General features: G+C 34.6%; 1 protein-coding gene and 1 pseudogene across 4 annotated transcripts in view; both read right to left on the reverse strand.

The window, feature by feature from the left end:
* RAD51B (RAD51 paralog B) overlaps positions 1-20708 on the reverse strand; it is a 612705-nt gene that overhangs the window by 571073 nt on the left and 20924 nt on the right. For all 4 annotated transcript variants that reach the window (XM_033109074.1, XM_033109075.1, XM_033109073.1 and 1 more), the window contains 2 exons: positions 13547-13666; positions 10726-10909 (listed from right to left, as the gene is read on the reverse strand). In XM_033109074.1, the coding sequence (XP_032964965.1) occupies positions 10726-10909; positions 13547-13666 (304 nt within the window). The remainder of the gene's footprint in view (positions 1-10725; positions 10910-13546; positions 13667-20708) is intronic.
* LOC117023865 (60S ribosomal protein L35a-like) lies at positions 11310-11641 on the reverse strand (annotated as a pseudogene).

A 20708-nucleotide genomic window follows, 5' to 3' on the forward strand; every position in this document is an offset into this window, starting at 1 on the left:
ACAGATAAAACCTTTAAACCATAGCTATTACAGGTTTGACTAGATTCTTAAATGTTTGGAAGATTTTTTTAAATCCCACAAAGTTAATTGCCTACTTCAATTTTTATACTCAATAAAGGAAAACATCCTAACTGTAATCATTAAAGTTGTTTTCTGTTTTTTCAAAAAAAATATTTATTGAATTTATGGGGATGACATTGGTTACTAAAATTATAAAGTTTTCAAGTGTACATTTCTATAATACATCATCTATATACTGCACTGTGTGTTCACTACCCATAGTTCTCTTTTCATCACCATATATTTGAACCTCTTTTCCCTCTTATATCATCCATAACCCCCTCTTACCCCCGTAGCCACTAAACTGTTGTCTGTGTCTATGAGTTTTTGTTTGTTTGTTTGTTTGTCTTGTTGCTTTCAGTTTTATTATTCCACATATGAGTGAAGTCATATAGTTCTTGACTTTTTGTGTCTGACTTATTTCACTTAGCATAATAATCTCAAGATCTATCCATGTCGCAAACAGCAGTATTTCATATTTTCTTATGGCTGAGTAATATTCCATTGGGTATATGTACCACTGTTTTCTGTTTTAAGACTAAAAAACTTTGCCTAGGACTTCAAGCTCTACTGAAAGTATAAATTATCTGAGAAATAAATTTACTGACTTGATAAACTAATGGAAAACAGAAATAATAAGAATGAAAGCTTCCAAAAAGAGGTCAAGATTTCGGATGTCAAAGAAGTAAGCCCCTCAAAGTATTAAGCTCAAAACACAACAAAACAAAAAGAGAATGAAATATTTTTTTTTAAAGACAAAGTTTTTTAAAGTATAAAATTAAAACACCAACAACATATACTTGGAAGATAAGTGTATTAACTCAATGGACATATTCAAGAAAGGCAAAAGACAAAGAACAATATCAACCAAAGAAACAATTTTGGTCTTTGATTGAAAAACATATGATAGTGTCCTTTGATCAACCTCTCATACAGCCAAGATTGTATTTCAAATTGTTTATTTGAATTTAATTAAACAGTGAGCTGTTAGCAGATTCCATTAAACACAAGATCCAATTTCTCTACAATGTTTTTTTGATAAATTAAAAATCCTAAAGTAGAATATCATATGACATTGTTAAAATTCTAAACAAGGCATCATAGTAATAGTGTATATAGAGCACCAATGTTAAATTCCCACCTTGATGATCACAGCTCTTTGTATAAAATCTTAATTGATGATGTCTCACACCAAGTTCAGACACCATACTAAATTAAAGGTACAGAGCTTTCAAATTATCAGCAAACCCTCTACATTCAATTTTGAAGGAGAAGGAAGGGGAAGGGAGAGAGACACCAAAGTTTAGCTTCCAAGTATCTTTTCACTTTTTAGAATGAATTTTAGAATGCTTTCCCTTTAAGAAGTATAAGAATTGAAGTAGGCACTTAATTAAATATGCATTTCAGAAATTGCATAACTAGAAAATGTGATTCAATCATTCTACAAATACGTATTGGACACCTACTCAATATAGGACACTATTGAATATGGACACTATTCAATATAAGCAACTACGGAAGATACATCAAAGACAGGTCTGTTTTCAAGGAGTGTTCTAATATAACTAAGGAGCCCACAATTTAAAATGACACTGCAAGGCAATAAACGATTAAAGTTCCATTTAAGAAGTTAAGACTGTGCATACTATAAAAGAAAATAGAATTAACTGGGGCTAAAACCTGTATGTACTACAAAGTCAGGTAGAATTGACTGGAACTAAAACCGAGTGGTACAAAAATCTCAGGGAAGAGACAAAACTTGAGAGCTCAGACATGAAAGAAAAGTAAAATTTAGAAAGGGAGAGATGAAAGAAAAGGACTTCTACTTCTTGAATAAACATCGGGAGGTAGGGATAGACCAGCAGCCTGAACATAAGAGAAAGAAAAGGTAGGAAGAGTAGGTTGGAGCCAGATAGCAGTAAACTATGAATACCATATCAGGAATTTAGACTTAATCATTCAACAAATATTAATTGGAGGAATTATCATGTGCCATGTACTGTCCTAGAAGAAAAGGATACAAGTGGGAATAAAACAGGTAAGCTCTCTGCCCTCTACTAAAGTCTAGTAGGTTTATTCTATAAAAAAATATGGTGCCATGCAATGCTTTTCAGCAGAGGAAGATGTGATTAGAGATACACACTGGGAAAATTATGTTGCAATGCTATTGTGAAGATCATTTAAATTGGAGTTGGGAGGCCCTGTGTGGCCCTACCCTACACTCCCTGACCCTTATAATCAATTACCCCAAACAGAAAGAGACATACTTTCTGTCACCAATAGGAAGATGTTTTTCTACTCTACTACTCCTGCAGGAAGAAGGAGGATCTTCTCCTCACCCAGCAACCACTCAGCCAATGAAAGACTATTATAACTCAGGCAATGAAAAGCCACTATACTTCAAATCCCCAGTTTCCTCCAATGGACTATTTGTTTATAACAGCCCCCCTGAAATCCTCTTTTCCTCTGTAAAAGAACATTACTCTTGTACGTGGTTCACCATTAGCCTGCATGTCCCCAATCACAATTCTTTGTTGCTCCAAAATAAACCATTTTGCTAAAGAAATACTTGACTTTTTGTTTAAGGTCAACAGTATGTACCTATATATAAAATAGATAAGCAAACCAATGAAGACATTGTAATAATAATCCAGGACAGAAGCTGGAAGTTACACTACTCAATTATGCAAATGCTTCTTGAGCAGTCTTAGATAAATCACTTCATTTCTCTACATCCCTGCTCTCACTTGAGAATTGAAGTTTGCCACTCAACCACAACTTAAGATCTTCAATTGGAAAATTCTACAAACACATCTAGGCACTGCGTAATATATGTAAAGTAACACTAAACACCAAAAGCTGCAATGTGTTTTCATTTCTAACTTTTTCTTAGCAACACAACATTGGAATCATGTTTACGTGTATGCTTTATCAGTTTAACCACTATGGATCTATCTCCAAAAGAGTACTCTCTTTCCGAATAAGAATGAACAGTAAGAGTCAAGGTAGACATGATAAAGAGTTTAACGAGAGCCTATGAAGGACTATGCTACATCCCTTTATTTTTGTCTGTGTAATCTATAGTCCCAAGAAAAGGACAGAGAACAGGATACCAAGCTACTTACATATCTGTTAGGAACAGAAAAGGAGCAGCAGACAAGACACTTATTTCATTCTCCATTATACCACACAAAGTTATTTGTCTCCTACAGTTAACTTATTTATAGAAGCCTCAAGGGCAAAGACTATGTTTTATTCATCTTTATGATCTCACAGTGCCTAGCACAGAGTTTTATACACAATTGCTGAGGGTGGAATTAAAAATGAAAAGAGAAAGGGAGCCTGAGATCCAAAGGAAAAGTGAGTTAACCAAGTATAGGAGGATCCAGGCAGTAACAAGGTCCATCAACAGAAGAGCTAAAAGAGAATACAACAGTAAGTAAGACAGAACTTTTCTTTTTGAGGAGTTGAAGTCTTGTGGAAAAAAAAAAAATTAGGAAAAGAGTTGTAAAATATACAAAGCATCTGGAATGAGGTAACTACTAAAATAATTAATGGATACCTTTTGCTGAATGTGTCAAACATTGTGCAAAGAACATTACAGACATTATCTCATTTAATCCTCACACCCCCATGAGTCAGATATTATTATTCCCATTTTTCAAGTGGGAAACTAAGAGTTCGAGCTAGGATAAATAATTCACGCAAGGTGATAAAATTAGCAAATAGAGAGGCTACAATTCAAACCAACATTTAATTCTAAAGCCAGTACTCTTAACCACCAGGAACCAGGGTGATGGCATTGGTGGTGGGAAATAATCAGTTACTGAATACATACTGAAAATAGAGCCAACTAAATTTGTTGAAAGATAAAAGCAGCATTTAGATAGAGATATTAGGTAATATCTGTAGGACCAGATGACTAAATGGATGAGATTCAATGCATCAAATGTTAAGTCCCCTTCTGGCCCCTACTCTCCTTCTCCAGATGCAACCAATGGAGTTTTTTAATGAGCTTCCTGAGCCAACTTCTGTATATAAAAGCATCCCAACCCACACTCCTTTTTTTAACCTTTTATTCTAAAATAATTTTAGACTCACCAAATAGTTGCAAAAAGAGTATAGAGAATTCCTATATGTCTTCTACCCAGCTTCTCCTAATGTTAACGTCTTATATAACCATAGAACAATTATCAAAACCAATAAATTAACTAAATTCTGCCCGTTTTGAGCAATTACAAATAAAGCTGCCATAAACATTCTTGCATGTATCTACCGATGCCTCTATGTCCCAGGGGTTCCCAACACCACTCTCTGGATCAATGATTCACTGGAAGGACTCACAGGACTCAGAAGAGCTGTTATACTCATATGAGGTTATGGCTTATTACAGCAGAAGGATACACATTAAAATAAGCAAAGAGAAAAGGAGCATAAGCAAAGTCCAGGAGAAACCAGGCGCAAGTTTCCAGGGGTCGTCCCCCAATGGAGTTGCATGGACATACTTATTCTCCCAGCAATGATGTGTGACAATACAAGTGAAGTGATGTCAACCAGGAAAGCTTGCCCAAACCCTGGTGTCCATGGTTTTTATTGGGGATCAGTGACAAGGCACACAGGAAATCATGACTCACTTCAGCTATTCAGATTCCAGTCCCCAGAGTAAAATAGGCAGTCATCTGTTCCAACTGGTATGATGTGGTCCAAGGCCTCAGACATACAGAAACACTCTTATTAGGGAGAATATTTCAAGGATTTAGAGTTCATCTCCCAGGAGATAGCCAAGGGCCTGTCCTGAAAACAGGCCTTTCTTTGGAATATACTGGGTTTCAGAAACCCACACCATCTGAGTTAATCTTTTCCTATACAACTTGTGAATGCATTTCTGGGCTATCTCATGCATTTTAACAATGGCACAATGTTCTGTTGTACACATGTACCACCATTAATTTAGCCAATCACCTATTCATTCATTAACCTTTAAGTTGTTTCTAGCTTTTCGCTTGGTCAACAATAAAAACAAACTTTTATACATTATAAAGAACTACATAAAATAAAGATACAATTTTTCTAGAATTATTATCACTGAAAGATAAAATAAAGGTTTAGTCTAGAATGTGAGTGTCAGCCACCTGAATGAATAAAGGGTGGCTTTAAGAATAATCTGACTTCAAATATAAGTGAGCAAACAAAAGGCACTGATGGAAAAGAAAAAAATTCTGAAGAACTTTTCATACCTTACAGAAGTCCTATAGTGTTTGCTTTCAGTAATCAATATGAATGTAATGAACGTAAATCAAAAATTAGGATTTCTGGAAAATCACACAATAACATTGCACAATAGCAAAATTTAACTCTAGAATTTTGATGGGTTATTGACATATATATGTAGAGTCTAGGATTCCTATTTTACAATCAGAAAAACTTCATTAGGCTTCATTTTGTATTTATGATAAGAACAGATGTCAAAATTTGGTACATACACTCTTTTTTCTCTATGTCACAAGTCATAAACACAATATTCCAATTTTATAATTAACAAAACCTCAATTATCTTATCAATGAACAACAGAAATGATCACTGAAAGTATACGCTTAAAACCTTAATTATTATAAATGTACTGGCTTAGTTTCCTATCTTTTAAATTTTTTCAATGTTTATTAGTAACTAAAATAAGGTATAATCCTACAAGATTAAACCCACTTTGTATGATGGGACAGCTAAAGGTAAAAGAAAAGAAACCCTGAACCATATGAAAACTGAGAAAACAGAACAATTTTTATGCTTTTCTCAAATAATAATAAAAAGTTTAACTTTATAATGTTTGTCTTACTTCAAACAAAAAGTTTCTACTTGTTAATAATTTTAAACTCTTTTGTCTTTAAAATAAGAAAATAGGAAGCATACATATTTTAATTCATTTTTCTAAACAATTTTAAACATTTTATGAGCATTAATGTTTTAGGGAAACCTTGTTATGCAATAAATTAGAGCAATGCATATTCTCAAAAGGCACATAGTCAGGAGTACAGATGGCAACAACAGAAAAACTGGTTATAATCACATCTCAGTAAAATAATTTAGATTTTAAAAGCAACTTTCAATAAATTTAAGACTTTTCCTTCTTAGAGTACTTACGCAGTATATTCAAATGTTTCTTGATATATCACTTTTCTAAAGACTGTTAACTGGTACTCTCTCATACTAGAAATCATATGCGTACTATTAAGAAATGAAGGTAGAAGAAGAATGAGGGGAAAGAGACAAGAGGTGTCAATGCTACTCATACACCAACAACTGAAATTAACGTATTGAATTCTCTGAAACAGTAACAATTTACATCTTGACATTTTGTGTATTTTTTTTGCATGTACCCTATTGGCCTGTTCAAAAATACATTTGAAGCATCTTCAAAGAAGCATCTTTGAAACTTAAAGTCCTTTTTTCTAAACAATGTATTTTTATTCTCCTTTATTCAAAGAGCTTATAAAACTCTAAGATGGGAAACATCTAAGCAAATGAACACAGCTAAAATGGCATACTACAAAAGTCAATATAAAGAACAAAGCAAGAATTGCAGCAGTGAGTATAAAAAATTCAAATTGTATTTTAAAAGAAATATTAAATGGATGTAAATATAACATATATACAGTAAGTATATTTTCATAAGCCTTAATTATCTTTTTTTTTTCCTTTTCAGTTCCCTTCAAAATGCTCTTAAAATTAGGTCCCTCTTATTTAGGCATTAGGTACATGTCCCACTAAGCCATACCTATTATTTACCATCATTTAACAAATTACTTTCCTATTCAGCTCAAGAGAGAAAAACTTTATTTTCAGCTCCTCTTTGCAGATGTTGAATTTAGTATATAACTATGTGTTATTATTTCAGGGTTTCATATATGCTTTTTTAAAATTGAGATATAATTGACATACTTCCTAAATATTATTCATCCACAGTACTAGGCTCTGAAAATCAGAGAAATAGAAGACATAATCCTACTCTTAAGAAGTTTACAATCCACTACCATTCTGTAGGTCTCAGAAAAAATAATAATCCTACTATAGAAAAAAATCTCAGAAGGGGCATTCAAATGATCTGGCATTCTATACAGATCCTCTCTGAAGCTAAGTATCCTTGAATAACTCAAGTTACCTCTCAGCCTCACTGTTATATGGAAAATGAAGGGACGAATCTAAATGATCTTTAAGGTCCTTTTTGGCAAGAAAATCCTATTACTTTAATCTGATATATAATTACAATATATATAAAAGCTGTTCTGTGTATGATGTCAATTAGATGCCAGTGATAAACAGGAAACATAAATAACCATAACCGCAATTTATTTTAGAAAAGCAGTATTTAAATTCTTCTGATGTTATTTTCATCAAGTATCTACAGTTTCAGAGCTTAGTTTTTTCCAATACTAGCATGGAAACACTTTAAAAAGACAAAGGTTCTGCACCTTACATCCCAATAGCAGAGTATCCTTTTACACTTGCCCCATAAAATTCAGGAAAAAAGATTCTATAAAATTTGTACAACTGTGGTTCTTAAACTGCAGTCTGTGAACATATCCAAAGGTCTGTAAATTTTCTCTAATAATTTTTTTAATTTTATGCTTTCATTTATTTCAATGATGGCCTCAAATATTAATATAGGTATTTTATGATTGAAAATTTTCACAAGATGTTAATGTTTGTTTTCAATCAAGTGATGCCAAGTAGTACCACTTTAATTGTCAGGAACTAATGAGAAAAGAATAATGGTAGAATTCAAATGCAAATGTATTCATGCCCAGGTGAGGACCACATGATGTCACCCTTTCCAAACAAAGGTTTTGTAGTAGTTAAAACAGAAAAATGGTGAGAAAGTTCAGTCATCACATGAACTACAGTATATACCCGGGGTGTCAAAAAAATGTATACACACTACTTGTATTCATCTTTTGTTATCAGTATATGCTGAGTATTACAATTTTAATACAGTTTTTTTCCTTCCTTAAAATGTGTATACATTTTTCTGGCACCTTCTGTGTGTGTGTGCGCGCGTATGTGTAAAATTCAAAACAATCTGTCCATAAGTTAATGTTTATATTGCAAGCAATTATTTAATTTAGCAAATTATCATCTATAACATTAAATTAATTAAATAGTATTGTGTTGTTTGTAAATACAACCCACTTTATGGTTTCACAAGTGTGATTCAATATAAAGAGTTCGTAGCTAGTTTTGTAATTCTATATATTTCTGTGATATTACAATAAAACTGAAGTCAGCAGTGGGGAGGGGGTGTCATGAGAATATCACTTGCACATAAAAGGGGTCAATGCCTTAAACTAGTTTAAGAAAACACTGCTTTATGAGCAGACTGCTCTCTTATCCTTCCTCCAAATCCCTTAAACTACTGGTAGAACCTAAGGTCCTGAGCATAAGGAGAAGGGAGAAGGGTCCAGATCGGAGGTTGGCAAACTATGTCCCATGGGTCAAATCTGACCCTCCATCTGTTTTTGTAAACAAGTCTTTATTGAATCACAACCATACCCATTTGTCTACAATTTTTTTATGGCTACTCTTACCATACTTACTAGAATAAAGTTGTTCATAATAGTCCCTTATTACTCATTTAATGTCTGTAGGATCTGTAGTGCTATCCCCCTAAAATTATATTTTATTACTATTAGAAATAAATAAACAATAAAGATAGGGTCAAAATAGTTAAAAGTAAATATTAACATTCAAGTTCAACAAATAGGTATATGTAAGATTAGTTCAAGTCCAAGAAGAAAAGCAGTAGATGCAATTCATACATGCAAAATTATTTACTGAGTGCCTACCATGTGTTAGGCACTATTCCTGGCACTAAGAATAAAGCAGTGAACAAAGTAGACAAAGTCCCTTTAACCACTCTATGGGGTAGAGGGGACATCCAAACAATAAATGTAAATATATAATGCTAGAAGATAAAAACTCTGATGGAGAAACATAAAGCATAGCAAGAGATGGGGAGACAGGGAGTGTAGTTAACACTTATAGGGTCAAAGAAGTCCTCACTAATAAAGTGACAGGAGAGAATAAATCATATGGATATTTAAAGGAAGAATATTCTGGGCTGAGGAATAGCAAACACTTTTTGAAGCAGGAGTGTTTATTGGCATGTTTGAAGAATTACAAGGACACACAGGTTTGCTAATTTGAAAGGTATAATGAACCAGACAACAATGTACTTTTTCAGACACTTAATTCCATATGAAGTTACCTATTCAAAATATAGCATAAAGGCTTAATGTTTACTATTTTCCATTTAAATGAGATAATTAAGCTACGAAATTTCTGACATTTCTTAAAGGAAGTATTTTTCAAAAGCATTCTAAAACCAGTACTTTCTTATCACAAAACCCAATACCATACTGTGTTACATAAGTACGTATATTCTGCACTTACCACAACAAAAAAACAAAGGCAAAGACAGACAGATGTGGGGATCCTAAGTACCTATTCTTTCAGAGGGCTCTATTACAAACAAAGAAAAGAGAGCCCCTTTTTCACTCAGAAAAATAAATTACCTCAAAAAGTACTGAAAAGCATTAGCCTACAACTACTATGTAAAGCAAACAAATACAATTTTCAAAAAGTCAATTTTCATATTTCACACAGGACTAAGTCATGAATAGTGTAAATTAATAAAATAGGCATATATACTTAACATTTCCACTCAATAAAGTAACTCTATAAAATATTTTTAAATTTCCTTATTCTCCTTGACCATGAAAAACATGGATTTGAATTTGTCATTTTAAGCAGCTACAATAAAATTTAAAAGATGAGCATCACCCAGGATAAACTTTACAATACTTGACTTCACCATGAATTACATCATATAATTGAAAACATGAATTTAAAAGCCATTAAAATATGTACAACCTTTTATATGTCACATTTGCTCCCTCAACTTCTTGCTTGGTTTTACAAAACTCAAAGGCTGTGTGAGAGTTTACACTACTGCTACATATTCTTTATGTTCTAAAGATCCAAGATTTTAATTGTCCAAACACAAATCTAAAAATTATACAATCATAACTAAATCTTATATCAGTTTAAAGAATATTCTGACCTTCAGTTGAGGTAATGCATGGCTAAAACTGAAAAGCCTGACAATACTAAATAGTCCTGAGGCTGCAGAACAAGTAGAAGTCGCCCACACACTGCTAATGGGAATGTAACTTAGTACACGTATCCTATAGCTTACCTACAGGTAATATATCCTCGTCTTCAGATTTCCTGATCACAACTCTCACTACTGAAAGTCATGCCAACAGTAACAGTCTGATTACCTCGTAACTGTCCAATCACTATGTTATACACCTGGAACTAATATATTTGTATGTCAACTGTAATTTTAAAGTTTGTTTTTAATTTTTAATTTAAAAAATTGTTTAATAAATAAATAAGTCTGTTCCAGACTCAAATTGTAAAAAGGATAAAATAATCTCAATAGATGAACAAATTTAAGATGGTGATATCTGCAATTAGACTCTGCTACCTTTAGAAATCATGTTTTACATTTCCTCCTAATTATATTACTTGATATTATAAATCAGTAACTGTAATATAAAAGAAAAGAAAAAGGTGAAAAAAAGAAAGAGAGGAAAAGAAAAACTTACTGGGATTGAAAATTCCTCAGCCAAATATTTCAAGGAGGCTGCTTCTTTTGCCAAGAACTTGTTCCTTTCTCTCATGTTGCCCTGAAGCTGCGTATCAAACTCCTTCCTTACCACAGAAGCAACAGAATCAATAATCACAAGTTTAACTCCTTTTGAAATAATTTCTTCTTCTAAGGATTCAATCCTGTAAACACAGAATTTGTAAAATAGTAGAACTATACAATAAAAAGAGGGTATTGCAAAGGTTAACCAACTTAAAAACAACAATAACAAATTGTTCTTCCCTAAGTTACAGTAATGATTGCAAGTATTCAATAAACATAACTTATTTTCGTATATCTTTTCTATACATTTTGAACTCTTTGGGAAATAAACCAAATGTTTCCATTTCGTTTCATTCCCTTGTTCTCCTGTAATACTGCTAAAGTTCCAATTTTAGGGTGAAACTATTTGTGGTAGCCAGTCTCCAAACTGGCCCTCATTGAGTCCCATCTCTTGGTATTCACACCCTGTGGAGTCCCTCCCAGATTTTTTTCTTTTTTTAAACAAGAGAACAAATCCACTTCATTTACTTTTCAGTAAATTTAAAGCCTTCAGGGGTACAGCCTTACACGGATGCTGTGTCCTATGGCCTTAGCAGGAAGATTGCTTCAGAATTTGGCACGAATCATGCCACCGTTTTCATGAGCACGAGTTACCTTGCCCCAGATTACTCTGGTTTTGTTCGGTTTGCAACCAGGAGTTAACTGTTGTTCTTTGCCTTGTACACGTAAGCACATCTCCTGCCTAGACAGAATTCACTTTCATCTCAGGCATAAACAGCTTCAGTTTTAAGAAGAGCTCTGTGCTCTCTCTGGTTCCAGAGACCCCACTTATAGCCAGCAAAAATGGCCTTAGACCACAGCCTGCCAGACATATTTGTCATTTTTAGAAGTCCTATTCCCAGCAGGCCTCCACAGATTCCAAGATGGCGAAGGGGAAAAAAGCCCTGCAACATTGTGCTAGGGTTGGTCTGTGTGACCAATAGCATATGACAAAATTATGGTACATCACTTCTGAGAGTAAGTTATAAAAGACTACAGCTTCCATTATGGGCTCTCTCTCACTTGCCCACTCTCTCAGATCATTCACCAGTTGGGGGCAGGAGAAGGGGCGGAGGCAAGTTGCTGTGCTGTCAGCAGCCCTATGGAGAGGCCCACATGGGAAGGCCTCTGGCTAACACCCAGGAAGGAAGGGAGTCCTCCCAGCAACTACATGAGTGACCTTGGAATTCTCCAAGATTCTCTAGCCCCACATGAGCCTTGAGATGACTACAACCCTGGCCAACAGCTTGACGCAAGCTCTTGAGAAACCCTGAGCCAGAAACACCTAGTTAAGCCACTCCCAGACACCTAACCCTCAAAAACTATGTGAGAAGATTGCCACAGGGATACGAAAGTCAGTTTAGGGAATATAATCAATAATGTTGTAAAGATTTTGTAGGGTATCCGATGGACACTTGTCTTATTAGGGAGACCAATTCAAGGACGGTGTAGATGCCGATCACTGCACTATACACCTGAAGCTGAAGCTGAACAATACCGAATGTCAACTATAATTTTATATATATATAAATATATATATATACATTTATATATTTATATATACATTTATATATATTTATGTATAAATATATACATTTATATATATAATTTTATATATATATAGTTACAAGAAGTGGAGTACAGCATTAGGAATAGAGACAGTGGAAATGTAACAGCTGTATTCGATGTCAGAGGGGTAGTGGATGGGGGGAGGGGGATTATCACTGTGTAAGGGATATAAATGATAAATGTCTAACAATTACATTGTTTTGTACACATGAAACAATAAAATAAAATGAAAAAAAATATTAATGCTGTATTTTTAAAATATCCTCTTATCCCTCTGAGTGACAATATAAGGATTGGTGAAGTAATTTCTCTTTAAACTATTCTGTGATCATGGTGGGAGTATGAGGAAAGTGCTTTATTTTATTCCTATAGAATGTTCTTCAATAAATCTCTATAATTACAAGGCAAGCACCTTGTAACCAGCATAAGTTTTGCCAATACAGATTGACTACTTTTTAAAAATAAATTATTAAATGTAAAAATAAATAAGTAACAAAAAAATAAAAACTATGTGAGATAACATATGTTTCCTGTTTTAAGCTGCTAAACTATGGGGTAATTTGTTAATAAAACAACAGATAATTAATACACCATTTAAATCTGAAACATTTTATTTAATTTTTTTTATTTTTAAAGAAATACTGCAACCAATAGACTATAGTAAATAAAGAACACGGAAATAATTATTTCCCATAATCCTAATATGTAGGGACTTTATATCACTCAGAAGCTGAAAACATAAAAAACAAAAAATAAGTCTTCTTGAGACAGCCAGATGGCTCAGTTGGTTAGAGTGCGAGCTCTGAACAACAGGGTTGTAGGTTCAATTCCCACATGGGCCAGTGAGCTGCGCCCTCCACAACTAGATTGAAGACAACGAGCTGCCGCTGAGCTTCCGGAGGGGCAGCAGATGGCTCAGTTGGTTATAACATGAGCTCTCAACAACAAGCTTGCCGGTTCAATTCCCTCATGGGATGGTGGGTTGCACCCCTTGCAACTAAGATTGAAAATGGCGACTGGACTTCGAGCTGAGCTGCGCCCTCCACAACCAGATTGAAGGACAACGACTTGGAGCTGATGGGCCCTAGAGAAACCCAATATTCCCCAATAAAATTTTTTTTTAAAAAAGTCTTCATATTACTAAAATACCAAAATCTAAAATGGCGTACCTTTGTAGAACTTCATCACAGCTGAGTTCCCGATAAAGATGAACTTTACTGCTTGTCAAAAGTAATTTTTCTTCAGTGTTAAAATATCTGGGAAAACGAGATTCTGCTATCTCAACCAGTCTGTGGGGGAAACAACAGCCCAAGTGAAAATAGTCCATACCTAAGGCCACATTGCCGAACCTCTAGTGAATTTTACTTAGGAAACTCATAAGCCACGAGTAACACTAGAACAAAAGCCTTATCAATAGAACAGATATAAGCAAAATGAATTACTAAAACGTGTACACTTTTGGAATGGAAACCCACCTTTATAAGCACTAAGAGAGGTTAGCAGATAGCATGAGACCAGCAAGGGCTTTTAGATATCTTCAAATGTTGAACCAGCAACAATGTCTCTGAGGTTTATCTTTTGGGGAATAAATATGCTTTTTATAAATGATATTTTGACTAGCAGCTATAAAATATGTTTAGTAAACAAGAAAAATGCTTGCATTTTCATGAATGACATATATTTGAACATAATAGGATATTATCATTCTAATAATCAGATATCAGTAAGTCTCCATGCCTCAGACCAGAAAACTTAAAACATACAAAATAAACGCTATCCAATAGTTCCTTGGTAAACAAGAAATTATTTTCTAAACAAATAATTGTCCAATATGTCCTTCATAAACAAAAAGTGGTATTTCTAAACACTGAATTCTGACCTCAAAGCTTAGATCTAATGCATGGGGTAGGCTGAGCATAGAAGAGTGACAAGTTGAAACAGATGCAACTACCATCTTTAATAGAAGACATGGAGAGCAGTACTAGAAATTTCAAAGGTTTGTGGTTAAAAATGTAAAAATGTAAATCTTTGAGAGCAACTGTCTCCTACTTAAAATGATACTTTATCAGCCCCATACTTAACCATCCAAGGCTGACTGGGAGGAAAAACTGTAAACACTAAAACCATCCTATATTTTATGTTCCATTTAGAGACACAAAAGTACAAAAGAACACCATTTTCATTTCTAGATAGTTAATGAGTTCCAAGAAGAGGCTAAGAACTTTTACTAGATAAACAAAGTAAGTTCCTCACATATGCCATAATCAGAAATGAAAGAAAAATCTAAAACAGGAAGAGAGAAAAATAAACTAGTCAAAAACATGTTTTTGAAAACATATTTTGAAAAATTTGAAAAGAAAAAACATCATTAGTTTGAATAGGAAGAGGAAAAATTATTTTAGGAATACAGAATAATATGTGTAAAGAGTGAGAACAAAATGGATTAAAAGTGTTTGAGAAAGGCTTTAAAAAAAGGAAATGAGGTAAGTGATGAAAGCAAGAAGAAATGAGATGGCACTGGCAAAGGCAGAACAGGCATATTTTGAGGGTTTCAGAAAATGTATAAATTTTTTTGATTAGGGCAACTATTTGCTGAGTTAAGTGCTAGTCAGAGAAATTAGCTAAAAAGCTCTGGCATTTGGAACCCACTGATTTTTTCTTAATAGGACGGGTATGATAACATCTACCAGAAACATGGAAGCTTTTCAAAATTTGGATGCCCACTTGATTAGGAACCAGATTGAGAGTACCTAACTCACTGGCAACAACAACTGAACAGCTGACAGACAATAATTTTCTACCTCCAACACTAGGCTGGATTTCAACTAGTGGCTTGAGTGGTGAAAGGATCTGGAACTTATTACTGCTCTCTCAGTCCATTAGCGTCCCTCAAAAGGAAGACGGCCATTGCATGGACATGAACTAACTTTATTCATAGTTACCATGCTCTCGTCTTTCCCTAATGCTTTTGCGGAGAGCAGGATTAGTGGCAGTATCTCTAACACCATGAAAAGTAGAGGCTACAACTCTTGCTGATGACAAAATTCACTTCTAGATAGTCAAGATACCGGATGCTCCATTACTAGCCAATAGGAGTATTTTATTTCTCACCATCCTAAAAATGCACCATTTACCTGGTTTAGTATGAAATAAACTAGGAGAGACTACCAACTTTAAAGAACCATTAGAGGTGGCAGTGGGAAAATAAAATCTTGCAGGGTTTTTTGCCAACAGGTTTAAGGGAGATAGTGATGCCTTCAAGGTCAAGCTTAATGAGATGGGACTAACTTAGGGTCAATGACCTTACAACTTAGGAATAGTACACAAAGATAAAAACAATAACCATAGTTACCATGCTAAATAACGTATCAAATGGTTATTTACATACCAATATGCTGTAATTATCTATAAGTTTCTCCAAATATTATTTTAGAACAGATATCTAAAAATATATAAATCAAAAAAAATGTAAATGTAGTATTCTATGTGCCTTACATTAATCATAGCAATTTCTTATGACAATCTTCATTCCAAAGATCTTTGGTTAGAGCCGGCAACAGAAAAGAACCTCTTTCACTTCCAAGCATTAGTTACATAAAGTTTGAAAGCAATGCCATCTAGTGGACATCACTTTTATAAAAAGTATTCCTTTCAAAGGATACACTTTAGATTCATTCATTGAACTACTATTTGCTGAGGACCTACTTACTATATGCCAGGCACTGTTCTGGGTGCTAAATGAACAACAACAAAAACAAAACAAAAACGTTCCCTCATAGAACTTACATTCTACTGAGAGACAAAGAAATATAGCATATTATACATCAGGTAATAAGTGCTCTAAAGAAAAGTAAACCAGGATGAGGTGACAGACTGTGATGGATGGAAGCAAGTGCTACTTTATCTAAAGTGGTCTGGGGAAGCCTCTTTAATAAGGTGACATCTGAGCAAAGGTCTAAGGGAGATGAAAAAAATGAACCATGTGGATATCCAGTGGAATAGCACATAGAAAGAGAGAAATATAGCAAGTGCAAAAGCCCAGGCTAAAGTGCAAAGGAGGCTAATATAGCTGGAACACAGGAAGAAAGCGAAAAAATGAAAGGAAATAGGATCAGAGGGCTACCCAGGGGCCAAAATCCCACAAGATCCTTAGGTCTCTGGTATTTTGTTTAGGTTGTATTTAGGAAAATTGGAAGTCTAGGAGCAGGACTGATGTGACCTGATTTCTTTTCTTTTTAAAGAATCACTCTAGCTACCAAATGGAGAAGAGGCTATATAGATGGAGCAAGGGTGAAAGCGAGATCAGTTAGGACAGTAGTCCAAATACGAGATGATGGTGACTCGACCTGGAGAACAGCTCAGATAACTAGAAGTAACTGAACTCAAGATGTAGGTAAAGAGAGGAGCTGAGAGGATTTCTTGACTAATTGGATCAGCATCTGGAAGAATGGAATTACCAATTCATTGAAGTGGAGAAGACTGGATTCGGATCAAGGTTTTTGTTATTAGTTCCCCCTGTTACTTCACAGCTCTTGTATAAAAGGAAAGTTAGAAGCTTTACATTAGTAACCACATGCCAACTTGAAACAAAACATATGCTTAATGTAAAATTTAAAAAAAAAGTCTTCCAAAATTCTAGTTGAAATATCATATCGTAAATGTGCTGAAATGAAAAGTTTACTGTTTTTCAAAGCTTCTTGCACATATGTAATATTTTCCTGTTCATTAATTCAATATGTACTTGTTCAGCATTATGGTATTACTAAACATAATGTGAATTTATTAGTTTCTTACGGATTCCAGAAAATTCCAAAGTTTTGTTTCAGAAATAATAAGTACTTATATACCGTGTTTCCCTCAAAATAAGGCCTACCCGGACAATCAGCTCTAATGCATCTTTTGGAGCAAAAATTAATGTAAAACCGGGTCTTATATAATGTAATATATAATGTATATAATGTAATATAAGACCCGGTCTTATAGTAAAATAAGACCGGGTCTTATATTAACTTTTGCTCCAAAAGACGCATTAGAACTGGCTATCCAGCTAGGTCTTATTTTCGACAAAACACAGTAAATAACTAATTTCCATTTTTTATCCTAGAAACTCTTCAGGACCTCCCTCCCTACTAATTTGCCTAGATTCACAAATGATAAGACAGCTGAAACTGGACTAAGGAAAACCTACCCAGACTCATGAAACCATGGCAAAAAATTGTAAGAGGGAATTTATCTCCCCTATTTTTTGTCCACTGGGTCATAGATCCTGGATTTGTACCAACTCGCAAATAGGTAAGACCACACTGGTATTGCTTTAAGAATCAGCCAAAGTCATAGCAGGCCACTACATGCCTCCCTCTTGATACAAGGATTCAGAAAAGAGTGACACTCTAAATAGTTTGGTAGGAATTAAAGTGCACTGGCTGTGGGGGTATCTGGCACCTTCGGAAGTGACATGCATACCAAATACAGCAGCTCCTTCAGATCTCAGGTTGGCCTTTGCTTCCACGCAGCACCAATACAACATGTGCCTCTCCTTTGTACACCTTCCAGGGTCCTGAATCCCGTCTCTTGCCTCCCCAGATCCCTCAGCTTTCCTCACACACACATCCATTTATACTTCTAAGGCTCAGCTTTATTTTCCTTTATCCATCTTATTTCTCCCAAAGTTTTACTTAAAAACTTCTATTACGATTTATCATCCATATTACCTTCCTTTTTTGTTCTTAACTTCCAGTTCCATCTTTTTTATTTAATTATCTCCAACAGGAATAATATAGTATTCATTCAATTCATGAGTCCTAGAATTCTCATAGTTGCCAAAATTTCCACAAATAGATTAATCTATTTATTCATATTCTCAAGGTATATACAAGTACATAGCATGTAAGACTTACCAGATCTTAAGTACAAGTCCAATAGGTAAAAAAAAATTAAAACAAGACTTTTTTCTAAATCAATCAGGATTCTGCCTGCTTAGCAATCCCCTCTCCCCAAGGCAGTCCCTGAGTACCCAAAAGGTTACCAGGCTATATGGGTATCTGCTATATTAAGTAGTATTGCTTTAAAATATATAATCTTTCCAAAGTATTTTTAAGTACATCACCTGTAAAGTTTTTTTTTTAAGTGCATTTTAAACTAAAGTAATTTTTATTTACTCTTCCTCTGTTTTCTCCCTCCTTCTCGATAAAAAGATATCTAACAACTTATTGGCAGAAACTTTCCATTGTTATCATTTACCCTAAATTCACTTTCTCATTTGTGCGGATCAGACAGCTGGCTTGTAAGCACAAAATGAAGACGCTCTATACAGAAACACACAGAGAGCTAAAATACATGTATTCCGTTTTGAGTCTCATATTTTGCTTTAATATTTGCTATATATTTGCTCATATATTGCTTTATCTCTTAAATCCAGAAATAATCCCAGTTATGGCAGACACTACTAATTACCTACCAATACCCATTCCACTTCTTCCTTGCTATGAGAACTCTAATCTTATTCAGGCAGTAATGTTAACCAGCCCCAGGACACTCAGCATTTGTTTTAACAATCTTTCCCTTCACTTTCCCATCCTCCCGTGCATATAGGAGTGGCCTGGTGAGAAATCCCATTACATAGACATGAGCGAGTAAATCGTTGGCCATTGGTGCCTAACCGGCTTCCAGCCCCTCTCCCCTCCTCAGAGGTTGGGGGTAGGGGTAGGGGGGAAATGCGGATGAAAGTTCCAACCTTATAATCACGAGTGGTCCCTCTGGCAATCAGCCCCCATCTGAATCCATCTAGGGGCCCACCAAGAGTCACCTCAGTAGCATAACCTCAGGTGTAGGTGCAAGGGGCTAATTATGAATAACAAAGTGCGTTATTCTCATCTCTGTCACGCAGGAAATTCCAAAGGCTTCACAAGCTCTTTTGTCAAGAACCAGGATGAAGACAAAAGTATGTATTTCTTATTATGTCACAATATTCAATGTTTAGATCCATTACATTGTTAGGGTTTGTAATTTAGAGACATTCTACCATTCTTTCTGTATTTATACTGGAATATTTCCATTAAAAGACCTATTTGTTACTTAGTAATACAGTTCACATAGAAAAAAAGAATAGATGTTTGATTTGGATTCCCCCCCCTTTTTTTAATTCATTTTCAAAATAATGAGCTGCTTCTCCACAGTCCTCCAATAGGATCAACAAGTTGCTTCCATTCCTTAACATTGTAGACTCATGGATTTTAAACATATTTCATGTGTCTTAATCCACTGCCATTATTATTCCTATGGGTGCTCAATTTGTCTCATCTTCGGCCAGTGGAAACCTCTTCGGTTGACTCCTGGGTCTTTCTGACACTCCCCAAAGTAGTTCTTATTAGCTTCCCTGCTATCTGATATGATGTCCAGACTCAATTTGAAATTTCTTGCTCCAGAGCTGGAATCAGCCATTTTCACCAAAGAAGCTTCATTCCTTTTAGTAGAAAATGGTATCTGGATTTCACAATCTGAATACCACTTGCCAATTCATTCATTTATCAAACATTTTCTGAGCAGTTTTATATGTCAGTCACTAGATTTAGCTTTGAAGATGCAAAGATATAACACAAATTCAAACTGCTGACAAACCAGTGGCATATACTTTGAAAGAATAGATAACCAAGAGACGTAGAACAAAGCAAATAAACTCTTGGCGAAATAATCCATTTGGAACTTAATCTGATCAGGGAATATGCTTTGATTTAAATAGCGTTCTTAGAGAGAGCTAAGGGAGAGAGATCTGAGTCATAATGAGAATGAGAAAAAGATGCAGAGGACTATACTATACCTTGACTAAGAGAGCAGAATGGACTCAGTCTCCAAATGTATAAGCACTCCTGCTTATGAATATGGAACAGAGCAGGGAAGGAGGGGGACCAGACTTATCTTCAGGTGTATAAAATTACAGAAATGACTAAATGCCTCTCACATAGAATGGCAAAGGTCCTTGCCAAACTAAGTAATCTTTTCTGTCCAAGCATAGATATACTTACTATCAGTGTGTTTCTTACATTTAATACCATACTATTTCAAAGATTAAACTGAAATACTTCTCAATCAAGAAAATGTTTTGAAATCTGCAATTTTTCTATTCACTAATATTTTACTTCTAACTAGAAATTAATTACAAAGCAGCTTACCTTCTGTGTTTAGTAATTTTCCCTCATACCCAATTTACACTTAACATTCCTCCCTCTCTTTCTTGAACTTATTTCTTCCTGACTTTCTGCAAAAGTTCAGCTTATCGAGGAACCCCACTTAAACCAATAAGAAAGGGATAGAAAAGACAAAAAGAAACTGCTA

This window comes from Rhinolophus ferrumequinum, chromosome 6, assembly GCF_004115265.2.
Source record: "Rhinolophus ferrumequinum isolate MPI-CBG mRhiFer1 chromosome 6, mRhiFer1_v1.p, whole genome shotgun sequence".
NCBI classification, from domain to species: Eukaryota; Metazoa; Chordata; class Mammalia; order Chiroptera; family Rhinolophidae; genus Rhinolophus; species Rhinolophus ferrumequinum.